Below are 19,078 nucleotides of genomic sequence, written 5' to 3'. Positions count from 1 at the left end.
ATTCTTTGTCGTCGTTTCGCTTTATTCTTTTTTTAGTGTGGTAATTTTTGATATATACTTACTGAAGTCGCATTCTTTTAATTTATATTAAAACCTATCTCTATATATAAAAATGAATACATATTTCCCTTGGTCACGGCATCACGCGAGAACTGGTGAAACAAATTCGGTTATACTTTTTTTATAATATTCCTTGAAGTACGAGGATGGTTCATTATAGAGAGAAAACGTAAACATGTACCACTAGCTAGTTTTTATAATTCCACATGTTTTGGAAAACGGTTTTATATCCCTTTCATAAACTAATAATTATTTTAACGCAATTAGTTGTGTACTTAGTTGTGTATTATATCAAACAAGTATACACAATAATAGATAAATGAACTTCTAATTAAGCTGTGCTGATTACGAGTCCTGTCACGATATGAACTAATGTATTCATCAGGCTTTAGTTTTGGTGAGACAGTTTGATTAATTTAATTTTCCACGTCGTGTGCTAGAAGGAGGACATATTGTGACAATATTAAATAATTATGCTGCCAGTCATTTAATTAATGTTATGAACTTGCTTGAAGTTTTGGTGGCTTCTATGTTAGTTTATTATAATTTTTATAATTAGGTATCCACTTAACACAATTCAAACGGAAACTGTAGATTAATAATTGTAATTAGTTATTTAAACTGACAAAAAATTAAAAAAGGCGGAAATTGGTCTTTAATTTCAGATTTACAATTATAAAATTGGCTTGTAATTAAATACTAATTTTAGCAGGTAATTAAGTCTTCGATTGTTTAGTTTCTAGTTTATATATAAGGCAGTTAAAACCTACATTTAAAATAATTAATTTTATAATCCATAAACGAAAATATCTACATCAGTTTAAAGCTATAACGACTTTCAGTAATGTACGCTAACATTACGAGTTATGATGAACTAATTGTAAATTCACAAACTTGACTATTTGTGTGAAATCAGATAAACAGAGCAATTAATTGTCTTATGAAGTTATGTGCGTCGGTAGTTGTATAATAATTTACCAACAAACTTAATATCACTATGCTAAATTTGCAGACAAATATGCCAATTTCTTGGTATTGCCAGTAGGTATTACAGTATCTGTGGTATTGCGTTTAGAATGAGAAGAGAAGTACAGAAGTTGCACACTTAATAATTCCGCGAAATCTTACTTATAAGTGTGAAAGTTTGTGTGAGGATGTATGTATGTTACTCCTTCACGAAAAAAACTGCTGGCCGGACAAAATATATAGGTATAGGTTACACATCAGAATAAGAAAATGGCCTATAGAAATATTAATAAAAGTTGACCGCGGGTGAAGCCTTCTAGTTGTATACGTAGTATATTATTATTAGTCTGTGCTTCTAGTCTTATCTGAATTATATTTATACAAGCGCGTAAACGTAAAAAGTAAGCACGTAAAAAATGCATTGATTTATTTAAATAAATTAATAAATCATCCGACGGTTCTTAAATTAAAAACTTCTCTTAAAATTATAGTTCTTCATTAATTGACATTCTTTAAACAACTTTTTGATTGTGATTTTCTAAATGTAATGATTTTAATGAGTTCATAAAAATACCATTGTCACCGATTAAAAACATTAAAATAATCACGTAGACAATATTTACAATGTAAATAACATTTTCAGGATGATTTTAACGAAACTACTACTAGGTGGCGCTAGGTGAATGAAAGTTTTGATTGCGAATCTCAAAGTAAATGTTATAATATCGGGATACTGTAAAAATACCAATAATTGAAATAAAATAATAATTACTCCAATAAATTAAATGTAAATATAAACATTAAAGTATTAGAAATATTAAGGTCAGATAAAATTCAGAGTAACAGTAAAAGTTGTTTCAAAAGCGAAATGTTTTTTTACGTTTTTCACGTGAAATTGTAAAGAGTTCCGCATAACTCAATAGCTTCGTTAATCCAATTACGAATTCCTGTCAATTGATGCTATGCATACAATACAATATTACGATAGAAGATGAAGAAAGAGCGCGAAGTTCCACGCATGCGCGAATAATACAGAGGGTAGATGGTCAGTCACGCGGTTTCAGTCGACGGAGGAACACCGTACAGATAACACGTGCGCGGTATCACGGGATCGCGAGTGCTATAAAATTACGTAAGCGTTATAATGAAAGTTCGAAAGCGGTAGCGTGCAATGCGCGACCTGCGTTATGCCACCGTTTCTCGTGGTCGTGCTGTTAGCAGTGCTGAACTTGTGTGAGCCGTTGTACCACGGTCAGTTCGCACTGAATGTGCCCAGTGGAAATGCGAACGAACTCGCACACAGACATGGTTTTATTAATCATGGACAGGTAAAGTTTCACTCCTGAAAAACTTTTTCACTATCCCGAATTTTGCAGATTAATGAAATGAGATATTTTTTTACATACATTTCCCTAGTTGTTTCATATATTTTACGTTCACGGTTGACTTCAAAAAAATCAAAAATATGCTTTGTTTAATGTATATTTCTAAATTGTAATAATACGATTTCCATTCAACAACTGATATTGTAGAGCTACGGTTATATTAAAAGTTTATTACTTCTTATTACCGAGAATATTGATATATAAAATTTAAATTAATGCACATCTCTTAAATGCAGGGTACCTACATAATAAAAAGGTCTAATTTTTGTTTTAAAGAAAAACGTTACATTTAGTCGTTATTGAGTCTTAGCGTTAAAAAAATTTGTAAAATTCACGTTTCTGAGAAACGAAAGCTACATATTGACTAGTAGTTAAGGGGCATAATAAATATTACATTTTTTAAATAATTTACGAAACATACAATTTCTCTTGAATAAAATAATACTCTATAATCGGTATTTTATCAATTAAAATTCTACAGTTTTTCGAGAAAAGCCCAAATATTTACTGAATACTCACTAATAAAATTATAATGCAGCGGAGCATTTCGTTGCTTTTCTTTGAATACACTTTTATCAATTGGTTTATAATATTATGTCTAGTAAATATGTCCTTTATATTCATAATAATATGTCTAGGTTCGTATTACACGTTCGTATTATGTTAAGTAAGTATTACACGATAATATTAAAATGTCACCTGTAAAATGTCAATTGCGGGCAATAAGAATACATTTTGAAAAGGTAGTTTTATATATTATTCAACGAATAAGTTTTAACCAAGTATTGAAAAATTAAAGTCTCGTCTGCGCTTAACTCAAAATACCAGCTTTCACCAATAAAAAAAGAATTTCCAAAACTGATTTATATTAAATGAAAGCCTCAAGTTCATTCGCATATAAAAATTTTATTACGTATAGTACACGTATAGTACACGTTACGTATAGTAGTATATATTTTTTCTTGGCTTCATTCTTTCATTACGTTACTCGGCGAGCGATCCAAAGCTCATTCTAAGACGAATATATTTTAAATGCGGGAATATGAATGTAATGAGTGAATATCATACATTACTAAACGAGGCTTTTACTTCATATTTTATGTTGTTTTATTTTGATTATTAACGAATGTAATTATTGACATATTTATCTTATCAATTTTAAGTGCTCTATCGCAAAAATATATTTTGCGTTTGAAAATACACCTAGTTTAAGTTTTAAGATTTCAAGTGTATTTATTAATGCCACTTTATAAGTAAATTATGAATGTAATCCTTTTATTCGATTACTGGATAGTTGAGTTATTCTTTGATAGACACGTCCTAGTTTATAATCCGGGTTTTCGGACCGCACAGAGCTAAACATTTCAAATTCAATCCGATATTCGTCGAAACTTTGTGGATTGTTGAATTTAATTCAGCTTTGTTCCGAGTAAAGAATTCGATTTTACATTATTTATTGGATTCTCACTTGTAAATAATTTGAATATTTGTCCATTTTCGATCACTGGTCCGTATCAAATTGCTTTTTCTATAAATAAATACCTACTGTAGAGGAATTCTATTTGTAAATCTGATATTTACTGAATACAATTTGCAATATAAGAAAATAATTTGGAAAATCCAAAAGTGCACGCCTCATAATTTTTTTTTAATAAATATTTATTAATTATTATTTTTGTTTATTTAATAACAATTAAACCACATCGAATCAGACCCTGAAAAATGAAAGGGTTCTATTCCTGAGCATACTCAAGCGTAAGAGAAAAAAAAAGACTCGATTAGTAAAGTATTTCGGTCGCTATCGTGTTAACAAGAAAAAGGATCCGCACATACAGACACACGGACGTCCAAGACAGAACTTTTTTAAACTGTTTTTTAACTAGTTTAAATAACAAAAATGACATCAAAAATATCATGAACGTTAAAAATAGTGTTTTTTCTTAATATGTGTGTGTATGTATTATCTTACAAGTGCAATGTATGATACATAAAGCCATTTTAAGTTTGAAAAATCAGATGTTTTGCGCGAAGTGACAGTAGTACCCACCTCAACGCTTCGCTTATGAGGCGTGCAATATACATTAAAATAACAAACACAATAAGGGCTGATTTTTCAATCCTTGGCTAAAACTTATTCGTCGAATAATGTATAAAACTACCATTTTAAAAACGTATTCTAATTGCCCGTATTTGACAGTTTACGTGACATTTTAATATTATCGTGCAATACTATATTGGGCGGATAAGTTTTATCCAAGCATTGAAAAATCGGCCTTAAAACGAATAGGTACCTACCAAAATAATACGTAGTAAGGTAAATTGTGTTGGTGTTAAAGATACGATTTCTATCGTAATTTACTTACTCATATTTTCGGGATTATTACTCGATCATGTATACGAAAATTTTGTTGTATTTAATAATGTATTTACTCACGTGCTCTTTCAATAACTCTTATTGAAATCACAACATCCTTACTAATAATAGTTTGTTTGTTTGTCTCACTTTCATGTCGCAATGGAGCAATTTACGATATTATTTTCGTGTCTGGAGATAGTTTCGAGGCTACACAGTGATAAGGGCTGATTTTTACTGCGTTGGAAGTTTTCACTCCTTGGGGAATTTCCTTTGATTACGCGGGAAAAGCCGCGGTTCGAAAGCAAATCTATCTACCTATATACATATGAACATAAAACAATGTATGTGTAACAGTAATTTAGTCACCAAAGTCTTCTCAAATGACTTGAAGTAGATTTTTATGGAATTCACTGTGTATCATATTATTATGTACTTAGTAAACTTTTGCCCCGTTGTAAATTGTATTTAAATGTCTTGGAATATAAGGGCTAAATAAATAAATAAACTTTTGCCCCTAAGTGATAAGTGTGCTATAAAAGATCAAATTTGGTTTGGCCAGTTAGTTATAAGGCAACAAAATTTATCTATTTATGTATTTAACAAAAATAGCCTTAGTAAGGCTTTTTCTATAGCGAAATATTGCTGTGTAATTTATTTATTTATAAAATAAGAACATTATAAATTATTTTATTTAGCTAAGTAGTTTCTATGTAATTCATGAACTTTAAAATAAAATGGTTGCAGTGTTGAATCAATAGACTGTATTCCAGGAATAAATTATTGGTAACTTACTACCGGATTCAGGAAAGTTTATGGTTTGAAGCGATTTTCAGACATTTGGGTTTATTTCGTACTTCTGCTACACCTCCCTTTCCCCTGGGAGTTGAATATTTTAGATGGATAAATGTCTTAGTGCTCTAACTAGTCTGTTTTATCTGGAACTGTGAGGATATATCAATAGATCTATAAGTCTGGATGTTGTAGGGAACGCATTTTAGTACTTTCTAATGTATGATTTTACGCGAATATTATACATTAAGAAATTAAAGATATTAACGGATTTTAAACGCGATTTATTCATTGTGGTCACGGGGAGACGGTCGCTGCAAAGTGTCCGAAACGTCGGGATAATAATATAATGAATAAATCGAGTTTAAAATCCGATAAAATCTTTTATTTCTAAACGCATATTTAATTAGTAGATAGTGTTATTACGTTGACGTCATTGTGTATAACTTTAATTTAAATATAGTTATGGATAAATCACATAATATATACCTTTATGTTCGAATATTTAAAATGAGTTATGAGAAGTCGGGATTCTAGCTTAAAAAAATCATTTATATAAAAATTAAGTATTTGAATTACCTCATAGATCAGGTTTTTTTTTCAAAGGAAAATTCTTGAACAGCTATTAAACGAAATATTGACTAAAATGTTACGTAAAAGTGCTACTCTAAGAGCCCCCGCAGACCACAGACTTTTTATCGGCAGATAGTTTGGTCGGGCTCTTAATCAGTACGCAGATGTAAGCAAATGCGCACACTATGACGATTAGGTATCGGCCGATAAACAAGTTTGATGGGCTTCCCGATTCAATTCAAACTATACTGTCGGCAAACTATCGGCCGACTGTATAATCAGTATTGGCTCCCTACCACACGCGCAAACACGACGATTTTTTAGTCGGCCGACTAGGCCAATAGTTCAGTTCGCTCCGAGCTTTGACAGCGAATGGTCAACCGCGCGTGTTTTGTAAAATGGCGTCGCTCAATTCTCAGTCGCTTATTTCGGAATTTTCGATCGTAACTTTGATCGAGGAAGTCGAAAAACGCCCTCCACTTTATAAGAAAGACTTAAAAGAGTAGGTACTCTGTATTTGACAAGTTGGTTGAAGCTAGTTATGCTCATTCGATAAAAGGCGAAAATTTTTTCGGGTAATGGAGTAATTTGGAATGCATAGTGTAAAATTTTCCATTTTAATCTATCACTAAAGATAGGATGCACCCAATACTCTCGGGCTCTCTTTTTAATTTTCCTCCTCCGGTGTATGAGAGCAATAATAACAATTCTATACAATGTTTTATTAATTTTCATTGTGCGGTGCGACCACTCTTTTCAACAGTTGGTTAGAAACTAGCAAATAGTCGGCAGACTGTTGGATAGTTTGCGCACTCATAACCGACTGAACTGTTTAGTTGGCTCGGTGTGCGTACTAGCAGGCCAACCCGACTAAACTATCGGCCGATAAAAAGTCTGTGGTCTGCGGGGGCTCTTATAAACATAAATTATATTCACGATCACGATTACTAGAAATATTAATAATCAAATACTGACAAGATTATACCGCATATTATGTTTCATTTGTAAATGTTGAGCTACTAAAGCTCCACTGAAACTCAGGTAGTAATTTTACTCTTTCCTCAATTCAAAAATGAAACAGGTGAAAGGAACAAAAATCTCGGAGAGGCTACTTGAAATATAAAATCGTGTCGAAATTCAATTTTGTGAAACAGTACGAAAAGTTCGTTGACTCGTCTATTTGTGAGTCGGCTGCGACACTGAACTATAAGTAAGTTGTTCACTCCTACAACTTTTAGTTTTTAACTTTTTAGAGATTCTGGAAGAGTATTTAGGTCGAAGTAATGCTATTACTTTGAGTAGCTTTTTGTTATATTATATTTTATAGCTTCCCATGCTTGTTACATTTATAATCATACTAGCTGCTCCGCGCGGTTTCACCCCCGTGGCTCCACTCCTGAGTCGTAGCGTGATGATATATAGCCTATAACCTTCCTGGATAAATGAGCTATCTAACACCGAAAGAATTTTTCAAATCGGACCCGTAGTTCCCGAGATTAGCGCGTTCAAACAAACAAACAAACACACTCTTCATCTTTATAATATAAGTATAGATTATGTCTAAGTATTATCAACTAGAATTTATGAAAAGTAAAGTTAAAGAACTTATTTCTTTATTGAAAAACAAATATCAATCATGAAGATTTTTTGTAAATGTCCGAAGTAATAGGCACATGAAATAAACATGTAATTTAGCGTTAAAATAACTAGTCGAACATTTCAGTAAAATTAACAAAAAAAATCAAATACATAGTGAAAAATGGGTGGAATATGTAAAGAAAGTATGAAAATCTTTTTTAATAACTCAGAACATGTAAGAGAATTGTGTTCTCTTTGTAGTATCCGAAAGGGATAATCACATTAAGATGTTAGAATACATTCGCATCCTTTTAGAATGTTCAGGTATTTTATATAATATTGTATACATACATAATTGCTACATACTTTTAATTGCTTTGTATTATATATATGTATTATATATATTGCTTCATACTCGAGGAATATGAATAACGCGTATCATCAAAATCTATATCATCAGTTGCATTTCAACTTTATTTGTAATCATATAATAGTGTTCTTCTCTTATCTATTATTCGCTATTCTATATAATACATTTTAATTTGGAATATATCCTTTATCGGCTTATTTATTTAGCAACTTATCAACAATCCTTTCAGTATAATAATATTAGAATGTAAAATTAAATTTAAAGCCAATGATAAAGTGTCTGCCGTTGTTATATTTTGCGAGGCTCAGTAATTACCTCCCGGGGCGATCGATGTCTACAGTGATGGTCTACAGTTAACTTAATTTAAACTTAAGATTAACTTGCCCTCCCATTTCTATACGATGGGAATTAATTTGCTCTTAATTATATCAATGTCTTGTTAGTTTGAAAGAAAGAAAGAAAGAAAGATCATTTATTTGACTCCACAATAATAATTAATAACAAACACAATTGACACTGAATACAATACTTAATTCAAATTAAAACAACACAACATGAAACAAAACGATATAAGTATAATAAATGAAAGAGTAAAATAAAATAAAATGAAGCCGAAAAGTGGAGCCAAGTCAGGTAGCCACTCAGCATAAGTTGCAATATAGTTGCAACGCTGATTTTCAGTGGCCCCTCTCTGAAGCGATTGGAGCGGCAGTACGTTCATAGATAGATATTATATATATTATATACATATATAAATATATTTACATATAATAAGCTTATTGAATAAAATACATAATTATAATAATTTAACTTAATATTAATGGATAAATGTTAAGGTTTAAATAAAAATAATAATACGTAATATAGTAATGGACAGATAGATAGTATACCTACATAATGTGTAAAACCTAATGACAGTGAATAACCATCACACAACTAAGGTTGGAACTCAAACTCCTGCAATAAGTGTTTTTTATATTTATGTTTGAAGGCGTTTAATGAGTTTGAGTTTATTATTGGTGGTGGGAGATTGTTCCAACACTTTGTTGCGGCATATTTAAAACTTCCTCTAAATGCAGCTGTGAAACTCCTTGGCATAGCCAATTTGCGAAATGACGAACGTGTAGCATAAGCGCTGCCCTCTCCCATCCATGCTAACTTGTCATAAAGATATTTTGGCGCTTTTGTCATAACCACTCCAAAAAGAAGTGACGCGAGGTGTAGCCTCCTACGGTTTTCCATTTTTAGACACCTAGCCTCCACTAGGTACGGTGTAATATGGGACCGGGGAGGAACGTCCCAACAAAAACGCGCACAAGCGTTCTGAACGCGCTGTATTGCGTTCTTACTACGGCGTAGTAACCTTGGCCCGTACATAACGTCGGCATAATTAAACTTAGAGAGTACCAAACTCTCACAGAGGCGGATTCGTACATCGACGTTCAGGTGTTGCCGAATGCGATACAGCAGCTTAAGGCGATAAAAACAAGTAGCTATGGTTGTATTAATGTACTTTTCGAATCGAAGATTTTCATCAAAAAGTATTCCCAAATTTCGAGCTTCGTTGACGCGCTCTATTGAAGTATTTTCGACGGTGACAATCGGATTCTCGCACTCAATCCTACGAACCATATTAGGAGTACCTAAAATCATATATTTTGTTTTATCCTTGTTTAGCACCAGTGAGTTCTCACGAGACCAAGCTGATATCCGATCTAGATCGCTGTTAAGTTTTGCGGTGGACGCTAGTGTGTGCGAAGGGTCGAAAGAGATATACAATTGTATGTCATCAGCATAGGCATGGTACTCACAGTGATGTATACAGTTAAAAATATCAGCACTGTATAGGATGAACAATAGCGGACCGAGTATTGACCCCTGCGGTACACCCCTCGTTACAGCTGTACATTCTGAAAAAGAAACAGACCCATCCTCTTTGTTCACTGCTACTGTTTGGCACCGTTTACCACTGAGATAACTGTTGAACCATGCTACTGACTGCGAGCTGAAACCATAGAATGATAGCTTAGACAATAGCAATGGAACGTTGATAGTATCGAAAGCACGCGAGTAATCCAACAATACCAACAACGTCCCCCTGCCACCGTCCTGCGCGTTCAAAATATTGTCCAGCACGTCAGTCAGTGCCGTAGCAGTACTTCGGTGCTTACGAAAACCCGATTGCAAATCTGGGAGTATATTATTGTCTTCAAGATACGCCATCAATTGTTTATGAACAACTTTCTCAAGCACCTTGGACATACAAGGCAAAATGCTAATTGGACGGAGGTCTTTATCAACTAACGGGTTCTCTTTTTTGGGTAAAGGTTTCACAATAGCATGCTGCCATAGTTCCGGAAAAGTACTAGAAGATATGGAACTGTTAACGATATCAGTCAGTACCGTTAAGGTCTTTGCAGATGTCAGATGGATCATATCTAGTGATATGTCATCGACACCAATAGCCTGTGATTTTAATTCTTGTAAAACTTTTGCAATAGAATCCTGAGACACGGGTTTAAGATCAAACGTAGCGTTACTATGTCGGCGAAGTTGAAAGTGTGCAAGTGTTTGTGGAAGTACATGGTTATGTCCGGGTATGTCCAGAAAGTGGACATTTAATTTGTTTGGGTCGCTGAGATGCGGTGGAAGGATAAAGTCTTGCTTTTGCTTAACACTAACCTGAGCTTTTATATGTCTCCATAATAGTTGTGGATTTTTAATATTGGCATTAATAAAAGTGTCATAATAAACTGATTTTTCGCGAAAAATCGCGGAGCTTACATATTTTTTTAAGTCAGTGTAAAAAGCTTTATGACAAGGCTGTTTAGATTGTCGAAAAGTAGCTTGAGCCTCATCACGGCGTCTCATCATCAATTTTATATTGTACGTCAACCAAGGAGGATATTTATATTTTATACAAAAAGTCTTTTTAGGTGCATGTAGGTCATAAACATATAAAATAGATGCAGTTAGAGCGGTCACTTTGTCATTTACATTATTCAAACCAGAAATGGACTCCCAGTCAATGGATGTCAGTGTTTTATTGAAATCTACTAAATTTATATCTTTAATTGGCCTTGATGAAATCCACTTCGGTTTTGGCTTATCGATCTTGAAGTTAAAAGTGCACGAAACAAATGCATGGCCACTTAAATCTGTGATATGGTCTATGTCAGTATTTAGAACGGCGGCATTGGTACACACCAAATCAAGTAAAGTCTCACTCGTTTTAGTAAAATGAGTTGGTTTGGAGATTATTTGCTTTAAGTTGGTAACAGTTAGGAAATCATTTAATTTTTTGTAATTAATGTGATTTATGTCTAGAAAATTAACATTGAAATCCCCGACAAGTATTATATTATCACACCATAAGAATGAGGCAACGGATTCCAGTAAGGCGGATAAAAATAAATCCAACACCATCCAGGGTGGTCGATATGCCGTGCCTATGACAATAGTTTTTCCACTTACCACTAGTTTGACCCACATCTGTTCAACCATATAATTATTAGGATGGGACAATTTACGTGCATTGATGCCATTCCTAATGTAATACCCTACGCCCCCTCCTCGGGAACCTATGCTCGACGGTCGTGGTACATGCCGAAGACTATACCCAGGCACACGAGGTGCACGGCCGCTTTCTCCCTCCCGGAGCCATGTCTCGTTAATTGCCAGCAGGTCTACAGCGTGACGATCCATTGCTACCAGAAACTCGTCGTGCCGAGTACCAAGGGATCCAGGGTTTAGTAAACCAATTTTAAGTTTGTTTTTAAGACCGAAGATTATTGATAGAATAATAAAATAATGTGAAATAAATATTGTATAGTAATAATAATTTAATAATATAATAATTAAAATATACAGCTTTTAAAACAAATAATAATTTTGAGATTTTATAAGAGGTATTATAAAGTATAAACAATACTAATAAAATAAATGTATTTATAGATATATAACAGTAATGTAAAGTATTGTTGAATAATAATAGTAAATAATAATAATAGTATCTGTGAATGTATAATATCCTGAATCGCCTACCGCCCAACACGTCATGATACAAACAAGTGAGAAAAAATAAGACAAATACACATACTAATTGCACATAACGTACAGATATGTGCTCATTATTATGAGTGTTATAATGTACTTTTAACAAATTAATATAGAACGCCATTTTAAAGCTTAAAACAAGTAAGATTCTACATATAACATACAGCAGCAGATAGCACCTAAATATTCTACAATAGCTTTTACAGTTATAAGAAATGATAAAAAACGTAGTAATGTTTATAAAAATAGGTTTATACTTTCGATTATAAGCCAGATTTGGATAATTTATGATTTTTAACAAATTAATCTTTACCAAAAACACTATCTATATCCCCTACTGATTTTATATAAAAAACTTTTGAGTTAGGTTCTTTTCTAGCATATATTCGACCAGATCGTGTCCATATAAAACGCCAATCAATAGTTTAGTTTTATTCAATTATAAACTCGGTATATTATGTACTTTTGAAGTAAAATTTGAATATTTTATTGTATAGCTTTAATTAGGGATATTTTAAATGGGTTAGTTTTAATTATAATTCTAAATATAATTGTAGTGACTAATTGTGAAAGTTGTAGATACCTTAATTAAATTACGTCAACGTGGGTTTCTGAATAAAATAACAGCACAAACGTGTTATCATCTCATCATCATCAGCCCATATACGTTCCCACTGCTGGGACACGGGCCTCCTATGAGGGTACACGCCATAATCCACCACGCTGGCCAAGTGCGGGTTGGCGGATGACACATGTCGTCGAACTTTTGGTTCTTCGACATGTCGGTTTCCTCACGATGTTTTCCTTCACCGTTCGAGCAGTGGTGATGTTACAACATGCACAGATAAATTGAAAAATCAATTTATTTCCTGCGCGCTCGCCTGGTCTCGAACCCCGGACTTATCGATTCGAAGTCCGAGGTCTCACCGCTGAGCCACCACTGCTCTCGTGTTATATTGTGTGTAACGTGTTATATTTACCTACTCTGAATTAGGATTTTTTGGTAGAACGTGCTCTCGGGAAACTACTAGTTCTAATGTTTTTGTGTAAGAAGACTATTACCTAAGATCATATTAATATTATGGGTACTGATATTGAACCTAACAACACAAACTGCTACCAATAAAAGCGAAGCAGTAATCAAAAATGTTAATAAAAATTACTATGAGGCAAATCAAGAATGTCATGTTCTCTGATTTCCATGAAAACTAAATGAGATGGACAGATTGAGTGACGAGTGCCTACAAAGGTATCTTCCCTTTTGAAGTTTGATTCCTAGTTATATATTTTAATAATTAAATTGAAGTCCGCAGTTTTGGTCAAGGATGTAAAGATTACAGTTTGAAGAGACTGAAATAAAACCTGAAATCTGGCATCGTAACTGAAACAATTTCTTTCATAATAACTAATATTATGTTTCATATAAAAACCAATACTTTATTAGATATAACTCGCCTTTTGGTGTTATGTATCATGTAAATTTCATCATTTTTTTTTAATATTATAGAAAGATTTATATATAAACTAGCGGTCCGCCCCGGCTTCGCCCGTGGTACATATGAAAAATAGATGTTGGCCGATTCTCAGACTTACCCGATATGCACAGAAAATTTCATGAGAATCGGTCCACCCGTTTCGGAGGAGTATGCAGACTAACATTGTGACACGAGAATTTTATATATAGAAAGATTTTATATAAATAAAAACACAAAAAGACATTAACTGACAACAAAATATTGAAAAGAAAAACTCTTAAATTTTATTTTTAACTCTTGATTTTTGTGTATCACATTAAAAACTCAAATTCCATCGTAAAGTTTTAAATAAATAAAAAACCTAATATCATCTACCAAGTCAATACAAATAAAGTTGGTTATTTGATATTTAATATTAATGGCTCCAACTAACAAGGAGATGTCCTTATAAAAATATAACGAAGGGTCCTTAATACCACTTGGTAAGTAAGCCGATGGACAAATCGATTGTTGACAAAGAAAGCGATTGCTCGTTTTGAACGGTTCTTATAATAATATTATCTATTTTTATTTATTTAGTTGGTAAACCTTCTTCGATACGTATGTTTGTTATTACTGAATAAACTATATCAGCGTTGAAAGACTAATAAATAAATAAATACATATTTCAGGACAATTTTCACACACGGCACGATCTGATCCCATACTAAGCTTTCGCTTGTGTTATGGAAACCAAATGGCTGATAAACATACATATTATTGTATAATTTTAAATAAATACTTATATAGATAATTAACACCCAGACACAGAGCAAACATCATCGCACAAATATTTGCCCCGGGTGGGAATCGAACCCACGACCTCTAGCTTGGAAGGCAGGGCCACTACCAACCAAGCCAACCGGTCAGTCAACTAATAAACTACTCACTTCTAGGAAAAATAATGTAACATCTGATTTTGTGATTGTTATATTGTATAAAAATGTATAAATGTAGAGACGTTTGACTTATCATCGTTATTTCTTAGACATCTCTCAAGGCCAAAATTCTATTACACTTCAAAGGGAAAACGTAGCTCATTAAATCGAGAATCTGTATAAATCCTAACTTTATCTATGGAACATCATCTGAAATGTATTAAATATTTATTACAATTGAAAGACAAGTTTTTGTGAAAGTTATTATCTTTTCTTTGATTCTAACGGTATTTAATATAACGCGTAGAGAAATTTCTTTGTACCTACCACTTTATCATACTAATATTATTAACGCGAAAGTTTGTTTGGATGGATGGATGTTGGTTACTATTTCGTGCAAATACTACTGAATCGATTACAATGAAATTTGGTATTTGGTAGCTTTTAGACCCAGAATACCACAAACGCTACTTTTTATAATGGAAATCCCACAGGAACGTGATCTATGCGTATTTTTCTTTGAAAATCTAGTCATTAATATTATAATGTATCGCTACGGATAAAAGTTATCACAATCACTTTGTGCTATAAAATACATTGTAATTTGTTCCTTTCACAATGCACGAAATAAATATTATTAAAATAAATTTATTCACAATGACAAAAAACGTACATAATTAATCCGATTAAGGGGCATTAATTAGCGAAATAGCATATTATTACAGGGAAAATAACAAAGCTTTAAACATTGCTTAATGAGTTCAATTATTTGATGAAAGTGCGCATATTTCAATTTAAAGGTTTATCATTAAGGAAAATGTTTATGCTTATAATGATATTAACACGTTCACTGCGGCATGTCCAGTATCGGGCCATCAGCGACTACACCACAGTGCGGCGCCCAAAATCGCAGTTTTCACCGTGGTGCGGCGAGGTTTTTTATATGTTAATCAATGACTAGAAAAGGGACAAATATGTTTTTGTGATCACAGTTTGAAGTAGGAATCAATTTCGTTTAAAAATCGTATGGCAAAATATTGGACTAACGCATAGAAAAGAAACCATTTCTTTTGTGTGCGGCATGTCAAATATTTTGCCATGGACAAGCACCTCATGCCGCACTGTACTGCGAGCGCGCCGCGTGTCAGTCTCGCATAGTGATGCACCAGGACCGAAGCACTTTTCTTTTGAGTTTTTTTAAATGACAATGATACCTTAGAGGCTTTAGTTTTTTTACTTTCTTTTATTTCGTAGCATAAATGCAAAAATGTGATGACAGTTGTGAAAATAATATAAAACATTAAAACAATAGTTACTGAACAAATTAAAACAAAAGTTACTGAACAATTTCCTGATAGTACTCTATCAAGTACCTTGTTTTATATGTGTTTTTTTTTGTATCGACGATCTCGTTATCTGTTAACAGACAGACTGAAATATACAAAATTGATTTATATCGATATCGATGTTTTATTTTACAGTGTTTCCCATCGCTATTACTGTAAACATGCCGTACCAACGAAGTGCGGGATGGCAAATAATTTTTCACAAAATCAGGGGTTTACATTTTCCCTCATATCTTTTAAACTATTGGGTCAAACTAAAAGCTATTTATGCGGTATATACTAGACTATATATACTATTATTTGAAAAAAAAAATTTGAAATATCTTGAAATTTCATGAAATTATTAACCTTCAAAGTCAGAAGGTGCGATGTGATAAAAATGGCTCATGACGCACAGTGGTGAACTTGCCGATGTGAAGTATGGAAGACATGCCGCAACAACGGTAAGTTTGGCATTTTAGGTGCCGCAGTGAACGTGTTAAAATATAATTTTCTTAGTAATTTAAAACTTTTGATATACACAAATTTAATAAACATCCGTGTGTTTTACCAAAGTGTAACAGAAAAAAAGGCTTTCATAATTATAATCTACTAGCATTCCACCCGCGGCTTCGCCCGCGTTTTCAAAGGAAAACCCGCATAGTTCCCGTTCCCGTGGGATTTCCGGGATAAAACCTATTCTATGTGTTAATCCAAGTTACCCTCTATATGTGTGATTTTCATTGTAATCGGTTCAGTAGTATTTGCGTGAAAGAGTAACAAACATACATACACATACATCCATCGTCACAAACTTTCGCATCACTACATAGTATAAAACAAAGTTGCTTTCTCTGTCCCTATGTCCCTTTGTATGCTTAAATCTTTAAAACTACGCAACGGATTTTGATGCGGTTTTTTTTTATAGATTGAGTGATTCAAGAGGAAGGTTTTAGTATATAATTTATTAGGTTTTAGACAAAGCGGGCGAAGCCGCGGGCGGTAAGCTAGTTTATAATATAAGTAAGAAGTATGGATAAGCACAGACATTTCTTCAATAACAGCAAGTTACATATAAAAAGCAAATACATAATTGAAAGTGTTGAATTGTGTAATGCACGAGAGTACAAGATACAAATAGTTATACATTTTACGTACCGTGTTGTCGCTGTGTGACTCGACAGTGATAACTTACAGTCATAGAGATCTAGAGAGATGCCAATCGCTTGCGCTGAGTACGAAACCGTGTCTCATAAAAAATTTACGCACACAACTGCAGTAAACAAAATCAAAACAATACTTCGCGTTGTGTGCGTGACATCACACAAAAATATGAGAGCGACTATTCGTTCGCACACTAGATTGTAAGTGACGTACGTATACAGCACCGCTACAGCTTGTTCTTTTTTTGGGCATATTGCTGCGACACCGGCCCCGCCCCCTAACCATATCTCCCTTTAGTTTCTGTGATCTGTGCTTACAGTACTGCAATACAGGTATGGGTGATTTATACATGCTTTATGTACTGTTTGCCACGTTTTTGTTGATACATCTTCTTATAACAATTGACTGCAGTGGTTTAATGATATATATAGCTATTTACATTTTAGATAAAGAAATCGGCCTTTTCTAGGTTTGAAAAACTTACATAGGTAAAGCTACTAATGTTATTATTTAGGGAAGTGCTTGACCACTTATAACGAATGATGTTAAGCTGAGATGTGGTCTAAGAAGGTACACGATTCCCTAGAAGGTACCTGTTCACTCTACGTATATAAGTAGGTATAAAATAATATCTGGAGGTTTCTTACTGAGATGAAACTAGTAGACCATATAGCCAGAATTGTAAAGACCTGGGTCAAAAACACGCGAGAAAAGCCGCAAGCTGATCTTTGTATACAATACATAGTATTTCTAACCTATATCTAGTTTTTGTACGGTATAACAATGAAAGTTATAAAAATCTAGGTGAATAAATGAAGTGTAACGCTTGAGGGTCGGAGTTCAATTTTTGGGTCAACAATTTCTATTGAGTTCCATATGAAAATATTCAGTTCTAGCCGGGATTTTTGCATGATAATAATATATGATTTGTTTATTCTCAATACCAAACTAAAATCAGTAGAATTTGATCGTAGGTATAATATGGTTATTAATTGCACTTCGAGTGTGATTTTATAATGATTAATTTAAGCTAACATTTTATTATTTTATAAATTTATTAGCTTTCCGCCCGCGGCTTCGCCCACTTATATACTACCTTCCTCTAAAATCACTCTATCTATTAAAAGAAACCGCATTAAAATCCGTTGCGTAGTTTTAAAGATTTAAGCATACATAGTGACAGAGAAAGCAACTTTGTTTTATACTATGTTATATGTAGTTATAATATTAAGTATAGAATATAGATGTACATTAAATTATTTGTCGAACTGTCTCTACAAGCTCTACTCTTACTGCATTCATTTTTAACCGGTAAAATACCGGTTAAATCCACAGTGTGCATAAACACATAGGTATTCGTTAATTCAATTACTTACTTCAATATGACTATCTTCCCAATATAATCATACTAATATTATGTTTGTTTGTTTGAACAAGCTTAATACATAGCTACATAGTGACAGAGAAAGCAACTTTGTTTTATACCATGTAGTGATAAGCAGCTATTATGTCTTTTTTTAAACATTAGTGATTATGTATTATACTCAAACTAAATATGGAACATAATATCATTGCGCCACTTCTATAACTAACTAGAAATATAAAGTGATAAAATGAACAAGCCGTGTAATAAGTACATCGAAATAATCTTATTAAAGGGAAGAAGTACGAGTACATTCACTCGATCCTTATATCCAGCAAAGTGAAAGGGTTTCGTCTGCACGCTATGTGCCGAAGCCACATAATTCCCTCTAACGAAATTATAAAAATTAATCCTTTTTACAAGATGAAATATAAAATATAAGTTTTTTGGTTGGTTTAATGAAATTGTATTATGTTCTCTCGAAAATATTATATGAGTTTCATAATTGTTACGCATTTATTCGTAGGTAAATATTTCAGTTCTCAGAAAGATTTAAACTATTCTTTTTATTGGTTTGAAGGTATAAATATATTTTATAACATTTTACTCTCATGTTTTATATATTTCTTACATGTTTTATATAAATAACGTTTAAAATTAATTTTTCATTTAATTTCAAATACTTACTACAATTTAATACC

The 19,078-nt window shown here is 32.9% G+C and overlaps 1 protein-coding gene across 2 annotated transcripts in view; it reads left to right on the top strand.

The window, feature by feature from the left end:
* The first annotated feature begins 2,100 nt into the window (after positions 1-2,100).
* The window catches only part of LOC149480088 (furin-like protease 2), a 38,742-nt gene continuing 21,764 nt past the window's right edge, over positions 2,101-19,078 (top strand). For both annotated transcript variants that reach the window (XM_089707164.1, XM_089707163.1), the window contains exon 1: positions 2,101-2,354. In XM_089707164.1, the coding sequence (XP_089563290.1) occupies positions 2,214-2,354 (141 nt within the window). In that variant the 5' untranslated portion in view covers positions 2,101-2,213. The remainder of the gene's footprint in view (positions 2,355-19,078) is intronic.

Source organism: Colias philodice, chromosome 19 (assembly GCF_061535455.1).
Source record: "Colias philodice isolate Cphi_HAF_F1 chromosome 19, ilColPhil1 Martin Lab GWU primary, whole genome shotgun sequence".
NCBI lineage: Eukaryota > Metazoa > Arthropoda > Insecta > Lepidoptera > Pieridae > Colias > Colias philodice.
The sequence above is the reverse complement of the archived record's forward strand: the minus strand, read 5'-3'. Positions and strand labels throughout refer to the sequence as shown.